The 20,783-nt window shown below is 55.4% G+C and overlaps 2 protein-coding genes across 13 annotated transcripts in view; one reads left to right on the top strand and one right to left on the bottom strand.

Annotated features, from left to right (window-relative positions):
- Positions 1 to 20,783, top strand: part of RALGPS1 (Ral GEF with PH domain and SH3 binding motif 1) — a 221,210-nt gene that overhangs the window by 113,527 nt on the left and 86,900 nt on the right. The gene's annotated exons all lie outside the window — the stretch shown is intronic.
- Positions 2,435 to 20,246, bottom strand: ANGPTL2 (angiopoietin like 2). Of its 2 annotated transcripts, XM_041004452.1 has the most exons (5): positions 19,392 to 20,240; positions 9,243 to 9,436; positions 7,984 to 8,254; positions 6,867 to 7,065; positions 2,435 to 2,444 (listed from the first exon to the last, which is right to left on the bottom strand). In XM_041004452.1, coding segments are annotated over exons 1-5 (1,506 nt in total). In that variant the 5' UTR covers positions 20,233 to 20,240; the 3' UTR covers positions 2,435 to 2,443. The 2 variants fall into 2 exon arrangements, with proteins under 2 accessions (XP_040860386.1, XP_040860387.1); XM_041004453.1 differs by lacking the exon at positions 2,435 to 2,444 and having other exon boundaries at positions 6,822 to 7,065; positions 19,392 to 20,246.

Genomic DNA, 20,783 nt, shown 5'->3' with positions numbered 1-20,783 from the left:
TCTGGTCCCCACCCCCACTGGAAGTGCAGGCTTCTGACACTGTGAATGAAGTAATGGGATATCACTGTGAGACCAGGTGGTTAGAGGCCAGTGTGCCCTGATCTCGGTGCCCACCACTCTGCCTCTGATTACCCCCGTTGATGGACTGTGTATGTGGCATCCAGTGGAAAAGCCCATGTGGCTGAGATTAAGGCCACAAGAGGAAACTTGGGAGTGGATCCTGCCTATAAGTTGAGCCCTTAGGGGAGATGGCTGCCATGTGGGAAGGCGTGAGCCAGAGGTTCAGACACGCCCAACTCCTGGTCCACAGATGTGGAAGCTGATAAGCACTCACGGCTGGGAACTGCCACCTTTGGGGCCGTGTGCCATGTGGTGATGGGCAGCTGGTACAGTGCATGGTGATATTAACACCCACATTGTGCACTGTCCCCACTGACCTTGGATCATTCGCACTGAAGAACGGAGCACAGAAGGCTGTAACAGTGACCTCCAGGGCATCCGGAAGTGCTGGGCCCCCTGGAAAAGCTCATGTTGGACATGGGGACCCTGTGTGTCAGAGGGGCATGTCTGCTGCCTCGGGTACTTACAGCTTCGCAGTGGGGGGTCGCAAGTAGGGGGAGCCTGGAAGGACACCCAGAAAGGCTGTGAGTCCCTCGCCGTGTAGGCAGCGCTTTGGACTGCAGCATGTGCGAGGCTTGGAGGGAGTGTTGCAAGGGCTGGGTTAACAGAATATGGGACTCAGGGCAGCAGTGTGACCAGGACAGGTCCTTGGAGGCCCCAGCACGCCTGCTGTGCGTTCTGTGTGGCCACCCAGAAAAGCTGTGCCTGGAAGTGGCATGCAGTGCACACTTGTTCCCTCCCAAGCTTTTAAACGTTAGATAAGGACCATGCCACGTGCCGTAAAAATCGTTTGTGCTAAGAAGTCTATAAAGGCCAAGTGGACATCTCAGTCTTCCTCCCCACGCTGGAGTAGCCGCCGTCGGCAGCTGAGGCTGGGGTCTTGGCAGACATCAGTCATACATGCACACATGTATGTGTGCATGAGCGAGAGATGAATGAGAAAGTGTCCTTTAAACACACATGGGAACATGGCGCACATGTTCTTTTGCACCTTGCATTTTGTTCCCACGGAAGGTGTCACAGATGTTGTTCCGTGGCAGCGAACATAGCAGCTCCTCATCCTCTCCTGCGGTTCTGGCAACGGCTGAGCACCTGCTGCCGGCCAGCCATAGCTGCCAGTGAGCAGGGAGGCTGTCCCTGTGCCCATGTGCCTTTGCTTGGCGTGGGAAGGACGGGCCTGTAGGCGACTGACTAAGTGGTGGCCACTGCCTGAGGGTCCTAGAGGTTGCACTGAACACAGACCAAGTGTGTGGCTCTCGCTGCCCTCATCAACACAGGATGGGAGCAGCCACTGGACACCATGGTGCCCGTGATGCCCAGGGCTCGGGCTGGGCTGAAACCAGGAGCTCGGTCCAGGTCTCCCACGTGGCTGGCAGAGACCCAGTAACCTGAGCCCTCACCTGTTGCCTCTCAGGGTGTGCATTAGCAGGAAGCTGCTAGGTAGGAGCCAGAATTGGGGCTTGAACCCAGACACTGCACTATAGACATGGGGCATGGGCATCCAACTGGCACCTCAGCCACCAGGCCATATACCTTCCTAGCAAACTTTTTAAAAAAGATTTATTTATTTTTATTGGAAAGGCAGATTTACAGAGAGAAGGAGAGAAAGCCAAAGATCTTCCATCTGCTGGTTTGCTACCCAAGTGGCTGTAATGGCCAGAGTTGAGCTAATCTAAAGCCAGGTGCTTCTTCCAGGTTTCCCATTGGATGAAGGATCCCAAGGCTGTGGGCCATCCTGTACTGCTTCACCAGGTCACAAACATGGAGCTGGATAGGAAGTGAAGCAGCCAGGACACAAACAGGTGCTCATATGAGGTGCCGGCACTTGTAGGACTCCGGAACAGGGGAGCTGTGTTATCCATATAAATGAGAGAGTATGGTTGAGAAACCTGGCCAACCCCGGTAGCGTGGGTGGAATTCTGGCTGGGCATGGCCACCTGTTGGCATCGGTGGCTCTTGTTAACACTGGGCTGGGGGAGAAGGTGGAGGCTGTCAGTGGGTCTGTTTCTGTGGTGGAGCCAGGGCTAGTAACAGAGGGGATTGATGCAGTAGGTACCTTCTAGCTGACTATGCATGGCCATCGGAGGGTAGGGGGATGGACAAAGGTGGGATCCAGACATCCTTGGGCTAAAGAGCAGCTCAGAATCCTGATGATGGCACAGTGGGACAGGAACACCCTAGGGAGTGAGACACTGCTATAAGGGGGAAGGAGTGGAGCCAGGACTGGCACTGCCCAACTGGGTGAAAGCTTTCCCAACAGCATTGTGTTCCTGGCCCTGGTAAGGCCTAGCTGTGTCCTTCTTGCTGGTGGCCTCAGGGAGAGCCTCCGTGTCCTTATGTAACCGGCTTACTCAGTGAGCTGGACGCAGTCAGGTGTAACAAGAAACTAGCCTTCATCTTCCAGCTGCTCCGCAGAGTCAGTTCTTTCCCCAGCCGAGGCTGAGGACTCAGGCCCGGGTCTCCCCAGACAGAGGCCTGCCAAAACCAGTCCCTAATCCTGCCACACACTTCCAGACAGTCCTGAGTGGGGATTCGTAACAAATGTGTTCTCCTAAGCCACTGCTCAGGGTCGGGTGCTGGGGCCGGCCAGTGCTGCTTCCCGCACCTGCTCTTCCTGTGGGGGTGAGAGACCAGGAGTGAAGGGGCAGAGGCCCAGCTTCTGTTGCCAACTGAAAGGTAAACCGGAGTGGGTGCCCAAAGCTGTGGCTGGAGACATACAAGGTCTACACACCATGACGACCCACCCCAGGACCTGTGCGTGGACGTCCACAGGCTTCAGCGGCCCCAGCCATGCCGCAGGAGCCGCTGGGTTTGTCCCCTCTGCCGTGGCTGCCTCGCTCTGGAAGGCGGCACAGTTGGACACTGTCATTTTGTCCTCAGTTCTAGGAGTCCCAGATAAAGCTGTTAGAGTTGCTTTTTTACACCTTGTTGCACTTGCATGGACTCCTCTACTTAGTCATCTGGCTCTCTCTTCACCAGACTCTGAAAAACTGATGGTGTGATCTTGGAGCATCCTGGGGGACCCTGCGCTCCCTAGGGGTTTGGTTCTGTGGGTTTTAAGTGTGGTCACTTCTCATCATCAACGTTTTTGGGAATTCAGTGACTTCTATCAGTTTTGTTTAAGATGGCAAGATATGTGTGTACTGGAAGGAGTGTGTGTGTGTTGGGGTGGGGGTCCTGTTTATTGTCATTGTCATTAGCAGTCTTTGCGTTCCCACCCTACGCCCTGAATGAGCCTAGCAGGTGAGACACCCTTGCCCTGCTCCAGTGACCCGCTGGGACATGGGGGCTTGGCTGGGGCAGGGAAAAGACTATGTTGGCTTCCCCTGGCCTTGCAGGTGCACCCATGGTGGAGAAAACTTAGTGATGAATGGAGTCCTGTGAGTGTGGGCCTTCGAACTGCCAAGGGAATGGCAGAGGAGTGGCCAGGCCTTGGATGCTGGTTGCACTGGCTGGCAGGCTCCGGGGGGGCACTTCTGCACTGGCTGCTCCTGGAGTGACCTCTCTCTTCCCTTGTGCTCTAGGGAGAGCCTTTGTGTGTGACGCAGCATAGCTTCCCCCAGCTGTCTGCCTGATGATTGCGACAGTAAGGGTATATCTTGTTTTCCATGACCTTCATTCCCTGTGTTCCCCACGTTCTACTCCAGGTATGGGGGCTGGTGTGCTGGGAGTGGGGGGTCTGTGCCAAGCTGGAGATGTTTTTATTTTAGTACACCCCAATTTCCTCATGACCCCCACTGCTGACCAGGAAAGTGGGAAAACTTAGGGCCCGGCACTCAGCACCTGCTGGACCAGCTGCTGTGACAGTGAGCACGGAAGCAAGCACTGACATATGTCCCCATCTCAGCACATGATGGGTGGCAACAGAGGTCAGCTCCCATGGCCACAGCCTCGTAGGACAGCGTTCTCCGTGGAGGACTGCTTGCTGGGTGCAGGGATGCAAGTGTGTGTGAAATTATGCCGTGTGTGCACCGCCGGATTCCCCTGAGAATGACGGGCTGTTAGTTTACACCACCCTCTGTGGTGCAACGGTGCCCGTTGCTTGTCCCTCATCAACATGGAGATGGGTGGTTTCTTTCTTTTTCTTTTCATCTTTGTCAGCCTGAGAGGTGATGGTTTGTCCTTGGTCTCTGTACCTGCATAGGCATTCCAAGGTTGATGTCTTCTGCTGTGTGTTGATTGGCCATGTGTGACTTCTCAGGTAACTGTGCACTTTGCTAAGTTTTCTTTCAGTGTTTGTCTTTCTTAGTTTGAAATACTCTGGACACTCCTGAATATTCTTCTTGTTGCTGCTGTATGTATCGCCACTGCTTTCTCTCTTGTTTGAGATTTACCTTTTCAATCTTGGTCATGTTTTATGTTTTGGAAGGAAGAGAATTTGTTTTTAAAGCTTATTTATTTTACTTCACAAAGAGTTACAGAGAAAGAGAAAGGAAGAGAGAGAGCGAGCGAGTGAGCTCTTCCGTCTGCTGGTTCATTTCCTTTAATGGAAGTAACAAGAGCTGGATTGATCTGAAGCTGGGAACCAGGAGTTTTTCCATGTCTCCCATGTGGGTGCAGGGATCCAAGCACTTGGGCCATCCTCCACTGCCTTCCCAGGCCACAAACAGGGGGTTGGGTTGAAAGAGGAACAGCCAGGACTCCAACTGTTGGGATGCCGGAGCCTGCTACTCCACCATGCCAGCCCAGAATATTTGGGTTTAAAAAGGTGATTCATTCATTTGAAAGAAAGACAGGAGAGGAGAAAGATGTAGAGAATTCTCACCCACTAATTCACTCTGCAAATGCTAGCAATAGCCAGGGTTGGGCCAGGCTGAGGGCTCCCGGGCCCTCTGGCCCCCTGGGACAGGAAACACGTGTCCTAAGCAGCATCTAAACCACCTCCTCAGATGCCCACCTGGGATTTGGAGCTTTCCAAAACTCATATTCCCTAGCCGTTTCCTTCGTGGCTGTGGCTGTCTGCCATACTACCCAGGAGCAGCTGTCCTCCTGGGCCACCGCTACACTGTACAGGGAACTGATCCTAACAACTGCCTAGGAGCTGGATAGAGGTGGGGGTGTCGGAGTCCCCCTTGGTGTGAGTGTGTCGCAGTGGCACAGGGGAGGGACAGTGATGAGGGAGGGCCTGGCCTCAGACAGAAAAACTCGAAGCCCCTGTCTCTGACCTGAGCAGGTCTCCATTGTGCCCTCTGGTGACCCGGGTAGGCCTGGCAGCTGCCACCTGCTCTGCCCTCTGAGATGCTGCCCCAGGGACGTGGCAGGTGCCTGAGGGCATAGATGGGAACCATGGGGGAGTGGGGTCTTGGGTGCTGGATGTACCCGGGAACAAAACCACACACATGGCCGTGCCTTGCTGACGGCTTTTATTGCAGATGAGTGTCATTACAAGGATAATCTGGGAACATGTTAAAAAAAAACCCTCCTGTTTATTTACACAGAACATGCTACATGGTACATTTGGTGAGAAATGCTGAGGTAATGGCGTGCACCGGCCAGGGAAAGCACCGCACGCCCCACGTTACACGCCCAGCCGGGAGGGCCTCGCACATTCGACTTATCTCTTGCTTGCTCCTGGCCTGGCAGCATTCCCAGCGGCACTGAAGCTGATGCTTGTGGCCCGCAGGACTCAGGGCACCACCAGGGTGGGGAGAGAGAAGGTGGCCCATGGTCCCGTGGAGTCAGTTTTGATTTCGGGGGGACCCCATTCTCTAGGGAGGCATACTCAGGCCCAAGAGCACAGGACACGCAGCCCCATTGGGCGGTTCAGGCGATGGCCCCCTGCAAGGCGGGTTTACTACTCATGTGAAGGTTACAATGACTTGTAGGCTAAAGTATGACTGGAAAATATAAAACTGCAGATACGTGATGTGTGTGGCCCCGGGCTGCTTTGGGTCTCACCTTCCCTTCTGACCACAAACCTGAGCCCGGGCTGTCTCCTACTCCAAGACAGTGGGGGAGAGCCGGGGGGTGGGGAGCTTGGATCTTGCCTGAAAGAAAGTTCTGTGAGACAGACGGAGAATGCACAGGGCAGGCCAGGGGAGGACAGTGCCCAGCACTGCGGAGCAGGGCCAGGGCTGCCGCATGGAGTCCTGAGTGAGTGGTACTGCACCACTGGCGGGGAATCCTGAGAGTGGGAAAAAGCATGAGAAAGGAGAGGGAGGCCGACGTGGAGGTCTGATGAGCTGGGGGCCTTGAGCACACCTCTGGAAAAATCCAGGTTCACTGTTCGTTGCCAGCGGTTCCTCTTGGACCCGGGGCTCCAGGGCCTGTGATCTGCTCTCAGACCCATGAACCCCGATGTGAAGGAAGTGCTGGCACTTCTTTTCCTAACAGCAAGGCCACTGGTAATGACTTCTGCACCCGAGCATGGAACACCTGTGGATGCAGGCACCCAGGCTGCCTGTACCCAGCGCGTGTCATGGTCCACACGTAAGAGCACCATGAGGCTCATCCACATGTGTGTATGGAGGGGGGTGAGTTGTGGGGCGTTTTGCACTTGGGTCCTGTTTGTAGGGGCTCAGTCTGTTTGAAGAAAGAGCCATGGAGCCCCATCCCGTCCTGGGCATGAGAGGACTGTGTGGTGTGCAGGTGAGTAGGAGCGACAGGGACCCACTGTACCGGTTCAGTTCCATCATCTGCCGCCGTGATTCGGGAAACAGAAGTCGGCCTCCCGAATCCTCCCAGCCCCGAGATGAGCCAGCGGTGGGCAGCTGGCGTGCGGCCGGGCGCTCAGGAGGGAGCTGAACTAGTGGAAGGTGTTGGGGTTGGGCCGGATCATCATGACAACCTTCTTGAGCGAGTAGGAGCCTCCTCGGAACTCGGCCCAGTAGACTCCGTCCTGGTAGCGGCTGCGGTAGTGGCCCCCACGGTACCAGACCCCATTGAGGTTGGAGTGGGCACAGGCGTTGTACCACCAGCCGCCCTTCTGGTAGTGCGCGCAGTTTCCTGCAGGAGAGAAGAAAGTGAGGAGGTCCGGAGGAGGGGATTTTTACCCATGGCCACAATTGGCCTGGGGTCTTGGGTAGGACCCTCTCTGGGAGGCACCTGGGCAAGAAGGCTTGGGAGATGGACAGCTTGAGGGCTGCCCAGGGCTGCCAAAGAAGGCCGGCTCTGCAATCACTGGCCATGTGAGCCCAGTCCAGTACCTGCTCCCCTTCTAGCCACTGAGTTCTAATTGGCATGACGGGGAAGCAGACAGCTCCTCTGGCCCGAGAATGCCGTGAGCACCAAGTGCCCTTGTGAGAACCTAGCACCATGGATATTAAGCAGGGCCTATATACATTTATTTTTCCATCACTGGTGCACCGAGGAGGACCTTCCACCACAGTTTCTAGAGAGGGCAGGAATATTCCATAGGATTTTTTTTAAAAATTTACTTGAAAGGCAGAGTGAGTGAGAGTCAGAGAGAGCTTCCATCTGCTGGTTCACTCTCCAAATGGTCACAGTGGCTACAGTTGGCTCCAGCCAAAGCCAGGAGCCAGGGACTCCATCTGGATTTCCCACGTGGGTGGCAAGAGCCCAGTCACTTAGGCCATCTTCCGCTGCCTTCCCAGGTACATTAGCAGGGAGCTGGATTGGAAGTGGAGCAGTTGGGACTCGAACCGAGACATTTCTGTTAAACTCTCAGTGGTGGTGGGTCATGTTGATGTCAGTGCCTTGGCCTGTGTGTTTTGTTTACCCCTCTGCCTCTCCCTCTTGCAAGGGCCACCTGACCTGGCTTTGTGAAAGGTGCCTTCCAGGTGGGAACAGGGTTGGACAGCTCATGCCTTTCCTCCCATCCTCAAGCCCTGATGCCAACGCCCCCAGCCTGGGTTGGCCTGCCCTCCCCACCCCGCCCTTGGGTTTTGTGTCTGCATTTCCCACCTGTGTAGACGTCATGGTCTCTGTCCAGAGTGGTGAACTGCTTGCCATTGTGCCAGGTGAAGGAGTCGCCCGCGTTGCCATGGTAACGTCCCAGCCGCAGCCTGTAAAACTCGCTCTCAGGTTCCAGGCGGAAGCTGGCATACTCTGCGAAGACCTTGCGGCCAGACCAGTCCTCCATGGTCACCAACAGCTTGTAGTTGCCTTGGTTCGTGAGCCAGTAAATATTCTCCAACCCCAGCCAGTACTCGCCATCGATGTTCCCGAACCCTTGCTGGGGAGAATCCCGGAGAGCATTAGTGGGGAGCGCTGTGACGCCTGCTGGGGGCCACCCTCCATCCCCACCAAGCCAGAGGAACCGGAGAACCAGGCAGGGTGTGAGGTCAGCCCCCAGGATGGGTCTGTGACATTGGGAGTCATTTCTTCCTTCTCAGGCTTAACTGTGTGCATCATCCAGAAACATGGAGTGGGCGCCAGCTGGTATGTGCGGGTCACGAGTGAGCATTCATGCAACAGACAGGCATGAGCTGCCACCTGGGCTCCCTCCTGGGGCAGAACCCACACGCGATTTTGTGATTGTTGTTGTTTGGGGGTGCTCATCTGAGCGGCAGCCACCGAGCTCTTGGGAGAAGACAGCAGCCAGAATGGAGCATCGTACCGACTCTCAGCCAGGTGGGGAGAGTGGATGACCAGTAGCCCAGAAGGGCCCCTGGCCCCTGGGCACCTGAGATGAGCATCCAGTTTAGCCATGGTGCAGAGGCGGGGAGGAGGGGGAAGCAGAAGGCCAGGCTGGGGCAGCCAGGCCAGGAGACCCTGAAAGGGGCCTGCCAGGGCCCGTGTGCAGGTGGTTGTGTGCACACAACCCTGAGTAAAGTGCTGGGCCCACTGCAGTGGATGGCCCAGGAAGAGGGTGTGGGGTTCTGGCTGAGCCCCAGCAGTCTGTCTTTCTACAAGAGAGAGCCTTGCTGTTTCCTGGGGGAATTGGGGAGCCCAGAGTTGGCCTGGAGTTAAGGTTCCCCCAGGTTTTCGGCTCCCTACATGGGTCCTTTGGTGGGACTTCCTGGGTCTGGGAGCTCAGAACTTGGCCATGTATAGGATTCTCCGCATAGGGACCCCAGCCTGGGGTGAGATGCTTCTCCCCTCCCTCCCCCAGCCCCAGGGCTGCGGGCTGGACTCCTGACTATTGCTGGAGGAGTCAGCGTATGGCTCCTCCTGGTGGGGGTCGGGTCACCCATGCAGACAGGCCCCCCCATGGCTCTCACCTTGTATGTCTCCCAGTTCCTGAAGAAGTTGACAGAGCCGTCCAGGCGCCTCTGGATGACTGTCCAGCCCCCAGGGTCGTGCCTCTGGTCGCACCACACCTGCATGAGACGATTGGTGTTCTCGGGCTTGACCAGGTAGATAGAGCTGGTGTCGTGACCGTCCTCCAGGGCCTGCAGGCAGTCTCTCCACGGGCCTGTAGTCAGAGACACACATACATCAGAGGACCTGTCTGTCACCTGGCCAAGCTCCACCTGCACCCCTTCACCATGGCTTCTGGGTCTTCGTTACACTTTGCCAGGGGGCATTTCCTGAAGCTTAGCGCTCCATGGGGAGCCCCTGACCCTAGCTTCCAGCCTTTTGGGAAGACAGGGCCTGTCTTGTTCATGACTTGATCTGCAGTGCCCATACGGCACCAAGAGGAAAGATAGGTCTGACAGTGAACAGTTAAACCCAGGGCTCCTCCCTTCACCATGTCCCCCAACAGGGGATGGGCAGACCCCAGGCCCCTGCTCTGGGTGGCATATGTGGCCCCAGCAGCCCTTTCTCCCTTACGTGGTGCCATTTCCTACTTCTGCCCCCAGCCAGACCTGCAGCTGGAACATTCAGGAAAGAGACAGATTTCACTTGTGTTTGACCCAAGCCCCCAGGACCTGGCAGAGAATGGGAGTCTGTCCCTGCCAGCTTGAAGAGGGCACTGTGGGCATAGGAGGCCACCCACTGTCAGCAGTGGCCTCTTGTTGCTGCAGAGCCACCTGACCTCCTGAGGACCAGTCAGATGTGGAGGCCATCCCGGAACAGGTGCCTGGTGGAGGAGCATGGGGTCCCCATGGCTTTCAACACTGGGCTACATTTGTGGGTGCTCCTGGCAGTTTTAGCTCCACCCCTGGCAACCCTATGCAAGCGTTCTTAGAAGGCAGGTGTTGGTAGAGGTTTGGGAGGGGTGGGGGGGAGGGAGGTGTCTGGTACTTTTAAGCATTTCATTAAGAAATATTAAGATCTTCCATTCATCAAAATGCACAGATTTGTACTATTCTATATATGGTTTTTACATGCTGCATGGACTCCAAGCCCAGGACATGAACCCCGAGCCATAAGAGTCCTGACAGAATTACTTGTGTCAGTAGCAAAACAGTAATAGCAGCCAGGGTATGCCAAGCCCTTCTGAGGGCCAGGCCCCATTCCAGGCCCTGCCCGGCTTCCACCTGATACTGCCCTGATCCCCCGATACTCCAGTGAGGGAGGCAGCAGTCACCCCATTTCACAGGCGATGGAGCTGGAACCCAAGGATGTTGGGGACAGTTCCGAGGCCGTGGGGCAGGTTAGGGGCAGCATGATGACATGCCACAGGTGGTTTGAGTGGGGCAGGACTCCCCTCTCAAATACTCAAATACTGTTTCTCATCTTTGCCAGCAGGCAGGTGAAAATGTCCAGGTCTCCGTGTAGGTGGCCATGTTTCCCAGAAACCTCTTGGGTGTGCTTTGCCAATTCTCCAGCTGTTGGGGTGTTGGTTCTGTCATAGATGCAGAGATGCCAGCTAGGGTCAAGGCAGCTACAAGTCCACAGGCTGAGGCATGCACAGCTCAGTGGCAGGTGCTAACGCTTGCATACCTTGGAGGAGGCCAGGGAGGTGTCCACCTTTAACCACGGGATCCAAGGAGGATGAAGTGTGGGGCTGCAGGAAGGGTGCCACGCCTGGCATCAGGAGCCCTTGGCTTGAGGCGTGGAGGCCTCATCAAGGCACAGGGTGACTTTGAGGGAGGAGTTTTATAAACAGGGGAGGACCCCTCGCTGGGCTGAGCATCTTATGACCACACACACATACACACATGGATGTCACACGTATGCACACCATCACATGTGTCACATGCTTACATCACACACATACTCACATTCACATTCTCTAATACACACTCACCCCCAGGCCCCGATGGGGAAGGCTCACACACTGTGTCAGCTCTCCTGCGGTGGCTCTGTGGTCCAGCCCCCCGGCAGCTGGGAGGCAAGAAATGGGCCTGTGTGGGAGGAAGGCAGTGCCAGAGTGGCTAGGAAAGGAGCAGAGTCTGTTCTGGCAAGAGCTTGGCGGGCCAGCAGCGTGACAGGCACTGGTGCCCTTGGGGCATGTCGAGACCCCTGTGGCTTAGGTTTCGGCCATTGTTCTAGAGAAGGTTCAAGTCCCTGTGTGGGTGCTGGTTGGGGCACCTGTGATGCCAGCTAGGGCTTCTGCCTGAGAGTTCCATGCTGTTTTCAGTCCCTGAGATACTTTGTTTCTTTTGGCAAGCCAAGTAAGCCTTTGATGAAATCCAATCTGGAACTTCCTACCCAAATGAACACATCTGAGTGGCAGGGCACCTGGGCTGCCGAGCCCTGAATCCCACCTTTGCTGACAGCAGGCCTCACCAGGCTGCATGGGAGCAGGAGGACAGAACCACCTCCCCCTCATCCTGGCAAGTGGCCATGAGACACAGTGCTACATTGATGCCCTCCTTTCTGCTTGTCCACAAGGCTTAGTAGGATAGGGCTTCGGTTGCAGCCATCCTAGTCCTGTGTCATTTCCTGCCTTGTAGGTGAGTCAGAGGGCCCAGTACCACCTGAACCCAAGGAAATTGTACCCGTCCCCGGAGATATCCCCAGCCCCTGGCGAGCCCCTGGCGAGCCCCAGGCTCACGGCATGGATCTCACTCCTGGCTGTTACAGGGAAGGGTTCCAAGCGCGCATACCCACTCTCCCCGCCACTTCGATCCTCAGCCGGCAGGCACCATGCCCAGAGCCAGTAAGCAAATTTTCAGGACTTTATGAAAATGTTTGAGGCTTTAAAATAAATGTAAAAAAAAAACTTATTGGCTCTAAAATATGAAAAGAAAACTGTAAAATCGAAATTTATTAGTATATAATTAGGTTTCTGCTAAGTGTTAGATTTTGTCAAGTTGGCTAATTGTTAGACTTAGTCTCCTGTAAAAACACTAGTGCTTTTGAAAACAATTTGTATGTTAGATTTTTCTCACTTCCCCAAGAATTCCTGAACATGCCCAATGTTTGCAGAGAAATCAGAGCCAGCCATAAAGTAATTGAGTTACTCTTAGCCAAATAACTTCAAGAGCAAGATTGTTAAAATATCCTTTCAAAACTGTTACAGTAAAAATCATATTAGCTGTGTGGGAGGGGAGTACTTCTTCTAGCATCAAGTGCCGTCTAAACCCCCCCCACCTCCCGCTAGAATAAAAGCTTGGGGCGCTGGGGAGGGCTCAAAGGGGTCCTAGTGCCACCTACTTTGGCCTCAGCACTGGTTTTTCTTAAGAAGTCACTGTGAAGTGAGTGCCCATGTGTGTTTTCTTTTGGAGCAGTTGGGCAGGAGACAAGATCGCGGATCGAAAGCGCAAAGAAGCCAGCATGGAAGGGGCTGCGGTGGGCTCCCTGTGCTGAGATTCACAACTAGCCAGGGGTCCCTGGGGATATGGTCAGTGGACCTGGAAGCTGCCCCAGGTGAGAAGGTCCCTGGGCAGAGAGGGACATGGTGCCCTGAGGTTCTCACAGGTACCAATGAGTTCAGACAGGTGCTGACCCCAAGGGAGGAGCTGGTAAGACCCCTGGGAGCGCCATGTCCAGGGCCTGGCAGAGGGCCGGTCCTGTTGCTGGGCAAGGCCGGCAAGCTGCTGGCTGCTCCTGCAGGCCCAGGCCCAGGTGGGCCATCCCCGATGACCTCGCCATCTCCCCATCTTCCCATCTCCCCATTGGTCACCAGTATGCTTGGTGTCTCTTCTGTTACCTCACCATGCTGCCCTGGGGCTGTTGGTACAGTTTCTGGTCACAGGTCCTTTCTCTTTCTCTGTCGTAATTGTTTTCTTTTAAGATTTATTTTATTTTATTTGAAGGGCAGAGTTACAAAGAGGGATATGCAGAGAGAATCTTGTATCAACTGATTTACTCCCTACCTGGCTAATGCACCTTAATAGCCAGTTTGGGCCAGGCCAAGACCAGGAGCCTGAAATTCCAATGAGATCTCCAACATGGATGGTAGGGTTCAAGTTCTTGGGCCATCCTCTGTTGCTTTCCCAGGCACAGAGCAATCCAGCAAAGAGCTAGACTGGATGTAGAGTTGCTGGAGCTCCAGCTGGGGTTCCAACTGGGGCTCATGTGAGATGCTAGTGGCGGTGGCTTACCCTACAGTGCCACAGTATTAGTCCCTGTTAGGACGTTTGCCCACCACCACACTTGGTATTTATGGCTTCTTGACCATTATTGGCAATGGCTCAGAGAGCGGTTCAGCCTCATCACTTCCTCTAGGAATTCCTCCGCAATCTGGCAGAGCTACTTCATCTTGCTCGTGATTTCCCCAACACCTGATGCACGTTTGGAATACAACAAGAGGGACTCCTGCTGTGTGTCTAGAGCTGGCCGCCTGTCAGAGCTTTCCGCGTGGCTGCACCTCATCCTTTCAGCCCCTACCACGACAGGGAGCTCAAGGAACTGCGATTGGAATGCGGGTGCAGCTGCCCCACCACATGAGGGTTGCTGGCAGCTGTTGGAAGCCATCAGAGTGGCTGGGGCTCCTTCAAGGCAGGGTCTTCCTTGGGGCAGCGAGCAGGTGTGGCTCTCCCAGTCACTGCCCAACGCTGAAGGGACACTTGGCACCTTCCTCCTTCTGACTTCTTACCACCTTATCTTGTGCCGTGCAGCTTGGGAACCAGAACCAATCCCAAGGACCACATGATTCTCAGAATGGGGAACAGACCTCTGGCCAAGGGACCCGTTCTGTGGGGACTTGGGGTAGAGAGTCCTTGATTACAGGCAGGGACTTGCATGGGGGTTGGGGGGCAGGCTTACACTTTGGACACACCTCTTCAGAGGGTTTATTTTAAAGGATGAAGATGCTAGTGGTTTGGACAGGAGTTCTAGTGGAACTTCTGATGCTTGGGTACCGTCGTTTTAATGTAAATGATTGCATTCAGAAAATGCAGGAAGGGAGTTTCAACCATTCCTTTGAAAAAAAAGAATAGACAAGGCCCAGCACAGTAGCCTAATGGTTAAAGTCCTTGCCTTGCATGCACCAGGATTCCATATAGGTGCTGGTTCTAATCCCAGAGACCCCACTTCCCATTTAGCTCCCTGGTGGTCTGGGAAAGCAGTGGGGGATGGTCCAAAGCCTCGGGACCCTGCACCCTCGTGGGAGACCCAGAAAAAGCACCTGGCTCCTAGCTTCAGATCGGCTCAGCTCTGCTGTTGCAGCTACTTGGGGAGTGAACCAGTGGGCAGAAAATCTTTCTGTCTCTCCTTCTCTCTGTACTCTGACTTTCCAATAAAAATAAGTTTGTTTTTTAAAGGAAAAAAAGAATAGGACAGGACACCAAACCATGACAGCTCCCGCAACCATCTTGGTTCCTCTTGCCCTGTGAGTTGAGGACTCAAAAGCTCCTTTTTCAAGTGAAGTGTCTGTCTGATGTTTCCTAGGTAGAGTGCAGGCCACAGCAGGGTGGCGGAGGGGGAAGGTTGTGCCATGGGGGAGCTGTCTGCAGCCTCAGCCACAACTGCTCCTCCACCAAGCAGACACACTGTTTCTTTCCTGATGGGACTCCAGCTCCACTCTCTGCAAGGCGGCTGTTCACTTGCTCAGCTCTGCTTTACCAAGTTATTTCTGTGTGTGTCTCAGGGTTTTGGCATCCAGTACTACACAGACTTTTCTGAAGGCGGCTGGCCGGCTATTGGTGTGACTTCAGAGCAGGCCACAGATAGATACCTGATCTTCCAATCTTCCAAGTGCTGCCTGTTGGGGCTTCCGGGCCACAGGCTGCTGGATCAGCAACCAAATTCCAGGGCTAGGTACCTCCCGTGGTTGTGTGTGCCCACAGTGCCCAGCGGGACGTCCTCGGGAGCGTCCTGCACCCAGGCCCAGGAGCTTTCCAGAGCTCTCAAAAGGCTCTTTGTTGATCTGTTCCCCCAAGGGGCCGGTGGTGGAAGAGAACGCTGAGCTGGGAGGAAGGTGGCCCCTGCTGAGCACGAATTCCTGGTGGAAGCCATCTTCCAGCCTGGCCAGCTTCCCTAAGTGGCTTTTGTTTAGCAAGAGGCCAGCAAAGAATGCCCTTTGAAATATCACTGCATTACATCAGCTGTAAGGAATCTGGGAGTCTTGTTTTTGTTTAGCAGAACATTTTAGGGGAAAAAAAAAAAAGGTTGGGCTGTGGAAGCTGCACCCGCTGCCTAGGCGGCCACTTGGCAGGCTTTCTCTGCAACCCCAAGAGCCCCGTGGCTCCCTCACTTCCCCACCTTCCCCATCTGCAGCACTGAGCCCAGGAGCTCTGCCTGCCAGGCCTGCTGCAGACACACCTGGGAGCTCACCTGGCTTAACACCTGCTTGGCTTCCTCAAAGGATGCAAGCCACTGAGGTTACAGAACATACTGCTGTTGAGGGAACCACAGGTCGACAGGTGTTTTTCCTGCCTTCTAAGGTGAGGCAATCCAGCCAGGAAAATGCTTGCTCTTGGGGTCCAGGCCTCCCTTGCATGGGGCATGGAAGCCTCGGTGGGGTTGCTGGGAGCTGAGGAACCCCTGAGGTTTCGGAGTAGCGGGGTCCAGTTGTACTGAGTTAGCAGTGAAATGAGCAGGCTGCCCCGTGCTGCATGCCTGACAAGGGTGTTCCTGCCAACTTCCCTGTGTGCAGCTCTCTCCAGAGGTGCCAGGACCTTCTCTGTAGCTGAGTGGCAGCAGTTGGCTAAGCCCTAAGTTGGCAGCTTCCACTGGAGTCAACTGGGGTGGCTCCGATTGGACCCAAGGGAGCCTGTGGTGTTTTTGTCACCGGAACCTGGTAATACCATACCTTCCAGCTCTGGTGATGGTGACAGGCGAAACTATGCCAAGCATTCCTGGTGATTTTTCACACCAGCTTAGCCCAGCAGCAAGGTGGCGCATCCTAGACTGGTTAAACTCCACTGAGGCTTGAGCCTCTGCACAGTTGTATGGCCTTGGCTATTCTACCAGAAATGTCTACCCCTGTTGTTTTTCAAAGACTATTGTCCCACAAAGTTGCACTGGGGCAGCTGTCCTGGGGATGGCTCTGTCTGTCCTCCCTGGCCAGTCCCTAGGACAGGTACTGTGGCAGGAGACTGACGTGCATGTGGGCTGAGAAATGGTGGTCCAGGCCTCCCACGTGACCATCCTGCAGCTGCAGGGCTCACAGGGAGAGAAGCCCTGGACCTTATCCCAGACATCACCCCCAATGTGGCAAGCCCCAAAAGTGCCCAAACAAAAGCCAGGTGAGAAGCCAGGAGGAGATGCCTGGCTCCCTCATGTGGGCTCTGGGCAGCCCCGCCTGGCCCAGGGCCAGCCCCTGGCCGCCTGTCTAGGGGCTGGGAGCAGCCCTTGAGAGAACACAGAGAGATAAGCAGGCCATGACTCCTGTGGGCTGAGCTGCCCAGACAGTGAGGAACTGAGCTAGGGCTCTGAGGTTGCTGAATGCCAGACTCAAGAGGTGCCAAGGACGGGGGGCGAAGTGTTTCTGGCTGCACTGCGTCCTCCTGAACAAAGGTTGTGTTGGACGGCACACAGAGGGGTTTGTGTTCCAGGACCAGCTTTTGCCCCGAGATCTCCAACAGGCCTGATAAGGGCTCCCTGCTGAGTGGCTGCTTCTCTACAACCACCCCCCACCCAATCCCATTCTGTCCCAACATCAGGAGAGAACAGGCCTCCTCCTCCCCCAACTCCACACCCCAGTCCTCCTCTTCCGGGCTCCTGTCTACCCATGTGTGGAGCTCAGCGGTGAGCTGGGGGTAAGGGAGCTGCTGTTAAAAGTTAGATGTCGACCCTCAGGATGGTTCAAAACATCTAAAAGACGGTCAGCTGTGGTGCATTTGGGTCACCTCCAGAATGGACCCACTGGCCTTCACCCCATGCCAGCGCTCAGCACCCCAGGACACACAGCGCATGCTGGTACTGTGATGAGAAGTCCCGCCAGGATTGTTTGAGGAACCTAGCACAGGACCATGCCTCTGGGTCCTCATACAGACCATCAACACCAGGGCCTCTCTACTAAGTGACCTGCTTTGCCAACTCCCCAGTGCACCTGCTAAACTCCAACAGATGCTGTCAGACGCAAGACACATACCCTGGCCCCAGGCAGCCTTTTCCCCACTCCTCCAGTCATTCCCCGTCAGGTGCCCCTTTGAGGGGCAGCCCACACTGCCAGATTGCGGCCAGACAACATGAGGTTCCTGACTTCAGGCGCCTCCTCGGTTCTCACGGACTTTTAGAAATTCCAGCCTTGACCAGTGCTGCATCCCAGAGAACCCCTTCGGCAGATCTGATGGGAGTGGGAGGCACTGGGTAGGTCCTGGGTGCCTTGTAGCACCTGCCAACTCCCCCAGGGGGGCTAAGTTCTAGGACCATAGTTCTCACCTCCTGGCCCAGGTCTAATGCTGTGAGCTTCCCAGAACAGGGGCTCAGCTGATGCTAAGTGCTCCATGGGCCATGATCCTAGGTGCTCCCCTGTGTTGGGTTTACACAGCAGAGCCCTGTCAGTTCGTAACTCTTGCCCCTATTTTACAGAGAAGATTGGAGCAGGGAGGAATTACATAGTTGCCTCATGAGCCAACAGCTGACAAACGAGGCAGCCTCTTTGCAAGACCCAGGTTTTTATCCCTACACCGAGAGCAGCTGCCGGCTTAGTTCAAGCCCAGGAAATGTCCTGGAATCATTGTTTTAGAAACCAGAGGTACTTAGCGGGGAGATCTGTCAGGGAGCCGCTGAGGCCAGCCTGACTCATTCAGAATTAGAACCACATTCAGCTGAGCCTCCATTCGGTGCCCACAGTCAGGACAGAGTCACAGGTTCTGCCCTTGGCTCGGGAGTTTGTGATTTAAGAGATATGTCCACACATATGCTCCAAGACGGATGGTTGATCTCGCTCTCCTTGTGTTAAAATGACGAGACCCAGATCAAAGGGGACTCAGAACTCTCCCTGGCTCAGCCCCGATCTGAACGCTTATAGTTGTAGTATTTCACTCTGTAGATGCCAGCTGGGAACTGACGGGAACAGTAAGTACCTAGCAGGGGCTTCCGACGAGCAAACCAAGGCTCCCAAAGGGAAAAGCCATCTCCCAGAGTTCATTAGAGGGGGTACCGGCATTGGAACCGAGGCCCACCTACTCCAAAGTGCCTGCTCCCAGCCCCACCCCAGTCTAGGTTTTCCCAAGTAGGTGCTGTGTTCATGCTCTGCCCTACCTCTCACCACCTCCACCCATGGGGCTCATCCCTGGCACTTCCATCCCTTGCTAAAATACTGATACTTTTTTTTTTTAACTGAAAGTGTCAAAACAAGTAAAAATAAATATCTCCTGGCTCATACAAGGCAGTATCGAAGGCTGTGAAATGGAGTAGACACATGGCTTGTCTCTGAAGAGGTGGTGAGCATCGTTTTGGTATGGCCCCCCTGCCTGGAAGGCTGCTTTGTCCTGCAGCCAGAGCTGAGTAGTAAGGGACTGAGTTCAGATGCAGCCCGGGATCCCAAGCCCAGGAGCAGGTCCTGCAGCATGTCCCTGAGGAGCTGCCGGGTCAGCGGCATACCATCCACGGAGATAGCTGGGTCACCTTGCCCGTGACTCCTGCCTTCCCCCATGGTGGCACCCTGAGAATTGCCTGTCTTCAGGCTGAAGTGTGTATTTAGGAATCCGCAGACACATCAGCAACAGACTCCAGGATGTGGGTGGCCACCGAGTGTTCCTGCTGCCCACCCAGCCCCCTACGTCGTAGTTTATACTTTGGGTTCAATAATGCCTTCTCTTCCCCCAGTCCGTGTTTGTCCTGTGAGCATTCACACAAAGCCAGGTGAGCTGGCGCCAACAGAGCAGCTGTGCAAAGCCTGGAGTCTCTAACTTCCCAGACCCCCCAATTCCTGGTTCTACCATTAGGATTCCATCTAAGAAGTGTGGGTTCCGCACTCCTTTCCACCCCACCAGCCCCCCGCGGTTCAACCGTAGTGATTATGCAAGGCCCTGGCCCAGATTCAACCAAGCCTTCTGCACACTTGGCTTTCCCCACTCCACCCCTGCCCCCGCCACTTGTGATCACAGCCAAGGGAATCCTGGCATCTTGCTCTGAAAGGTCTAAGGCAGGGTGTAGGTGTGTGTGTCGGGACAGCAGGACAGGGTCAGGAAGAGACTTACCCGACGGCTTGTCTGTGGAGGAGGGGAGGCTGGTGAGGGGTGGCATAGTGGGCAGAGGGGGCGGCAGCACCTTGAGGTTCTGGTCACTTTGGATCTCATTGGTGGAGATCTGGTTGATGATGCGGTTGTAGGTGGGTGGCTGGTAGGCGCGTGGTGGGGCAGCGGGCAGAGGCGGCAGTGGCGGCTGGGGCATGGGCCTGGCAGCAGGCGCCCTCTGACAGTGCTCCTCGAGCTGCGCGATGGTCTCTGACTGGTTGTGGGCCAGCGTGGCCAGATGCTGGTACTTGTGCTCCAGGTCCTTGTACTTGCTGGCCAGCTGCAGCATGTCAGCCGTCTGGTTGAGGATGCGGTTCTCGAGCTGAGAGAGCTCGAGCGCATTGTCGCGCTTGCGGATGATCTCGTGCAGCAGCTGCATGTAGAGCTGCGTGACGCGCGAGTTCATGTTGCGGCTCTCCTTGCGCAGCAGCTTCACCTCGCTCACGATGCCGCCGTCCACCTCCACCAGCTGTTGCAGCGTCTCGATCTGCCGCTTCTGCTTGAGCAGCTCACTGTTGAGCAGCTCCAGCTCCTGCTTGTGCACGCGGTTCTCCAGGAGCACCTCGGGCTCCTTGGAGTTGACGCAGATGGCGCCCGTGACCCGCTGCTGGGGCACAATGAAGGTGTAGGTGCACTTGTCCGAGGACTCGCCCGCTCGCTTGTACCTGTTGAGGTAAATGAACTCCCTGGGCGAGCCCTCCTCCGTGGAGGCACCCTCAAAGCCGTCCTCCGGGCTGCCAGTGCCAGCGGCTCCCATGGCAGCCAGCAGTCCCAGCCACCAGCACGTCAGGCTCAGTGGCTTCATGCTCCCTTGCAAAAACAAAACAAAACAAAACGAAAAATGTTGCTTGCTTAGTCTTGGTGAAGGAGTTACCAAAGAGCCTGCAAAAGACACAGAGGAGAGAATCAGTGGCAGGCCCAGGGGACCGTGCCGTCATGACCCTGGCCGCCTCTTCAGGAGTGTCCCCAAAGCCCAGCTACACGGGAGGACAGTGGCAGAGGAAGAAAGGCCCAGCACAAAAAATAAAGATGAGAGTAGGATTAGGGCATCTGCAGGCCCAAGACCTCCTCCTGTCCCTACCCCATCTCCCCAGTCCAGGCAGCTTGAAATCAGAAAACAGAGGCAAAGAAAGGGTGGTCCGGCTTCCCTCCACCTTCACCTCAGAGCCCCTGAACGCGTGGTGACGCGTCCCGTGTGTCTGATCTCTGTTGGACTCCAAGCTGCATGAGGGTAGGCAGTGTGCCTCACGCAGTCCCGTGTCCCTGTTGTGTTGCACTGGATGACAGCTTGTTCAAGGAGTGAAGTGTCCAGCCCACTGTGGGGACACGCTCAGTGTGTGGCAGACAATGTCAGTA

This window comes from Ochotona curzoniae, unplaced genomic scaffold (assembly GCF_017591425.1).
Source record: "Ochotona curzoniae isolate NIBS_2020 unplaced genomic scaffold, NIBS_Ocur_1.0 scaffold_3208, whole genome shotgun sequence".
In the NCBI taxonomy this organism is placed as follows: Eukaryota; Metazoa; Chordata; class Mammalia; order Lagomorpha; family Ochotonidae; genus Ochotona; species Ochotona curzoniae.
This window is presented reverse-complemented; position numbering and strand designations above follow the sequence as displayed.

What these genes read in the sequence shown, in the direction of transcription:
- ANGPTL2 (XM_041004453.1), bottom strand. Translation starts at nt 20,232, where the DNA reads ATGAAGCCACTGAGCCTGACGTGCTGGTGGCTGGGACTGCTGGCTGCC. An exon ending in CTCCACAGACAAGCCGTCGG is followed by an intron (nt 9,437 to 19,391) that starts GTAAGTCTCTTC and finishes CTCTGACTACAG; the next exon opens with GCCCGTGGAGAGACTGCCTG. An exon ending in AGACCATGACGTCTACACAG is followed by an intron (nt 7,066 to 7,983) that starts GTGGGAAATGCA and finishes TCTCTCCTGCAG; the next exon opens with GAAACTGCGCGCACTACCAG.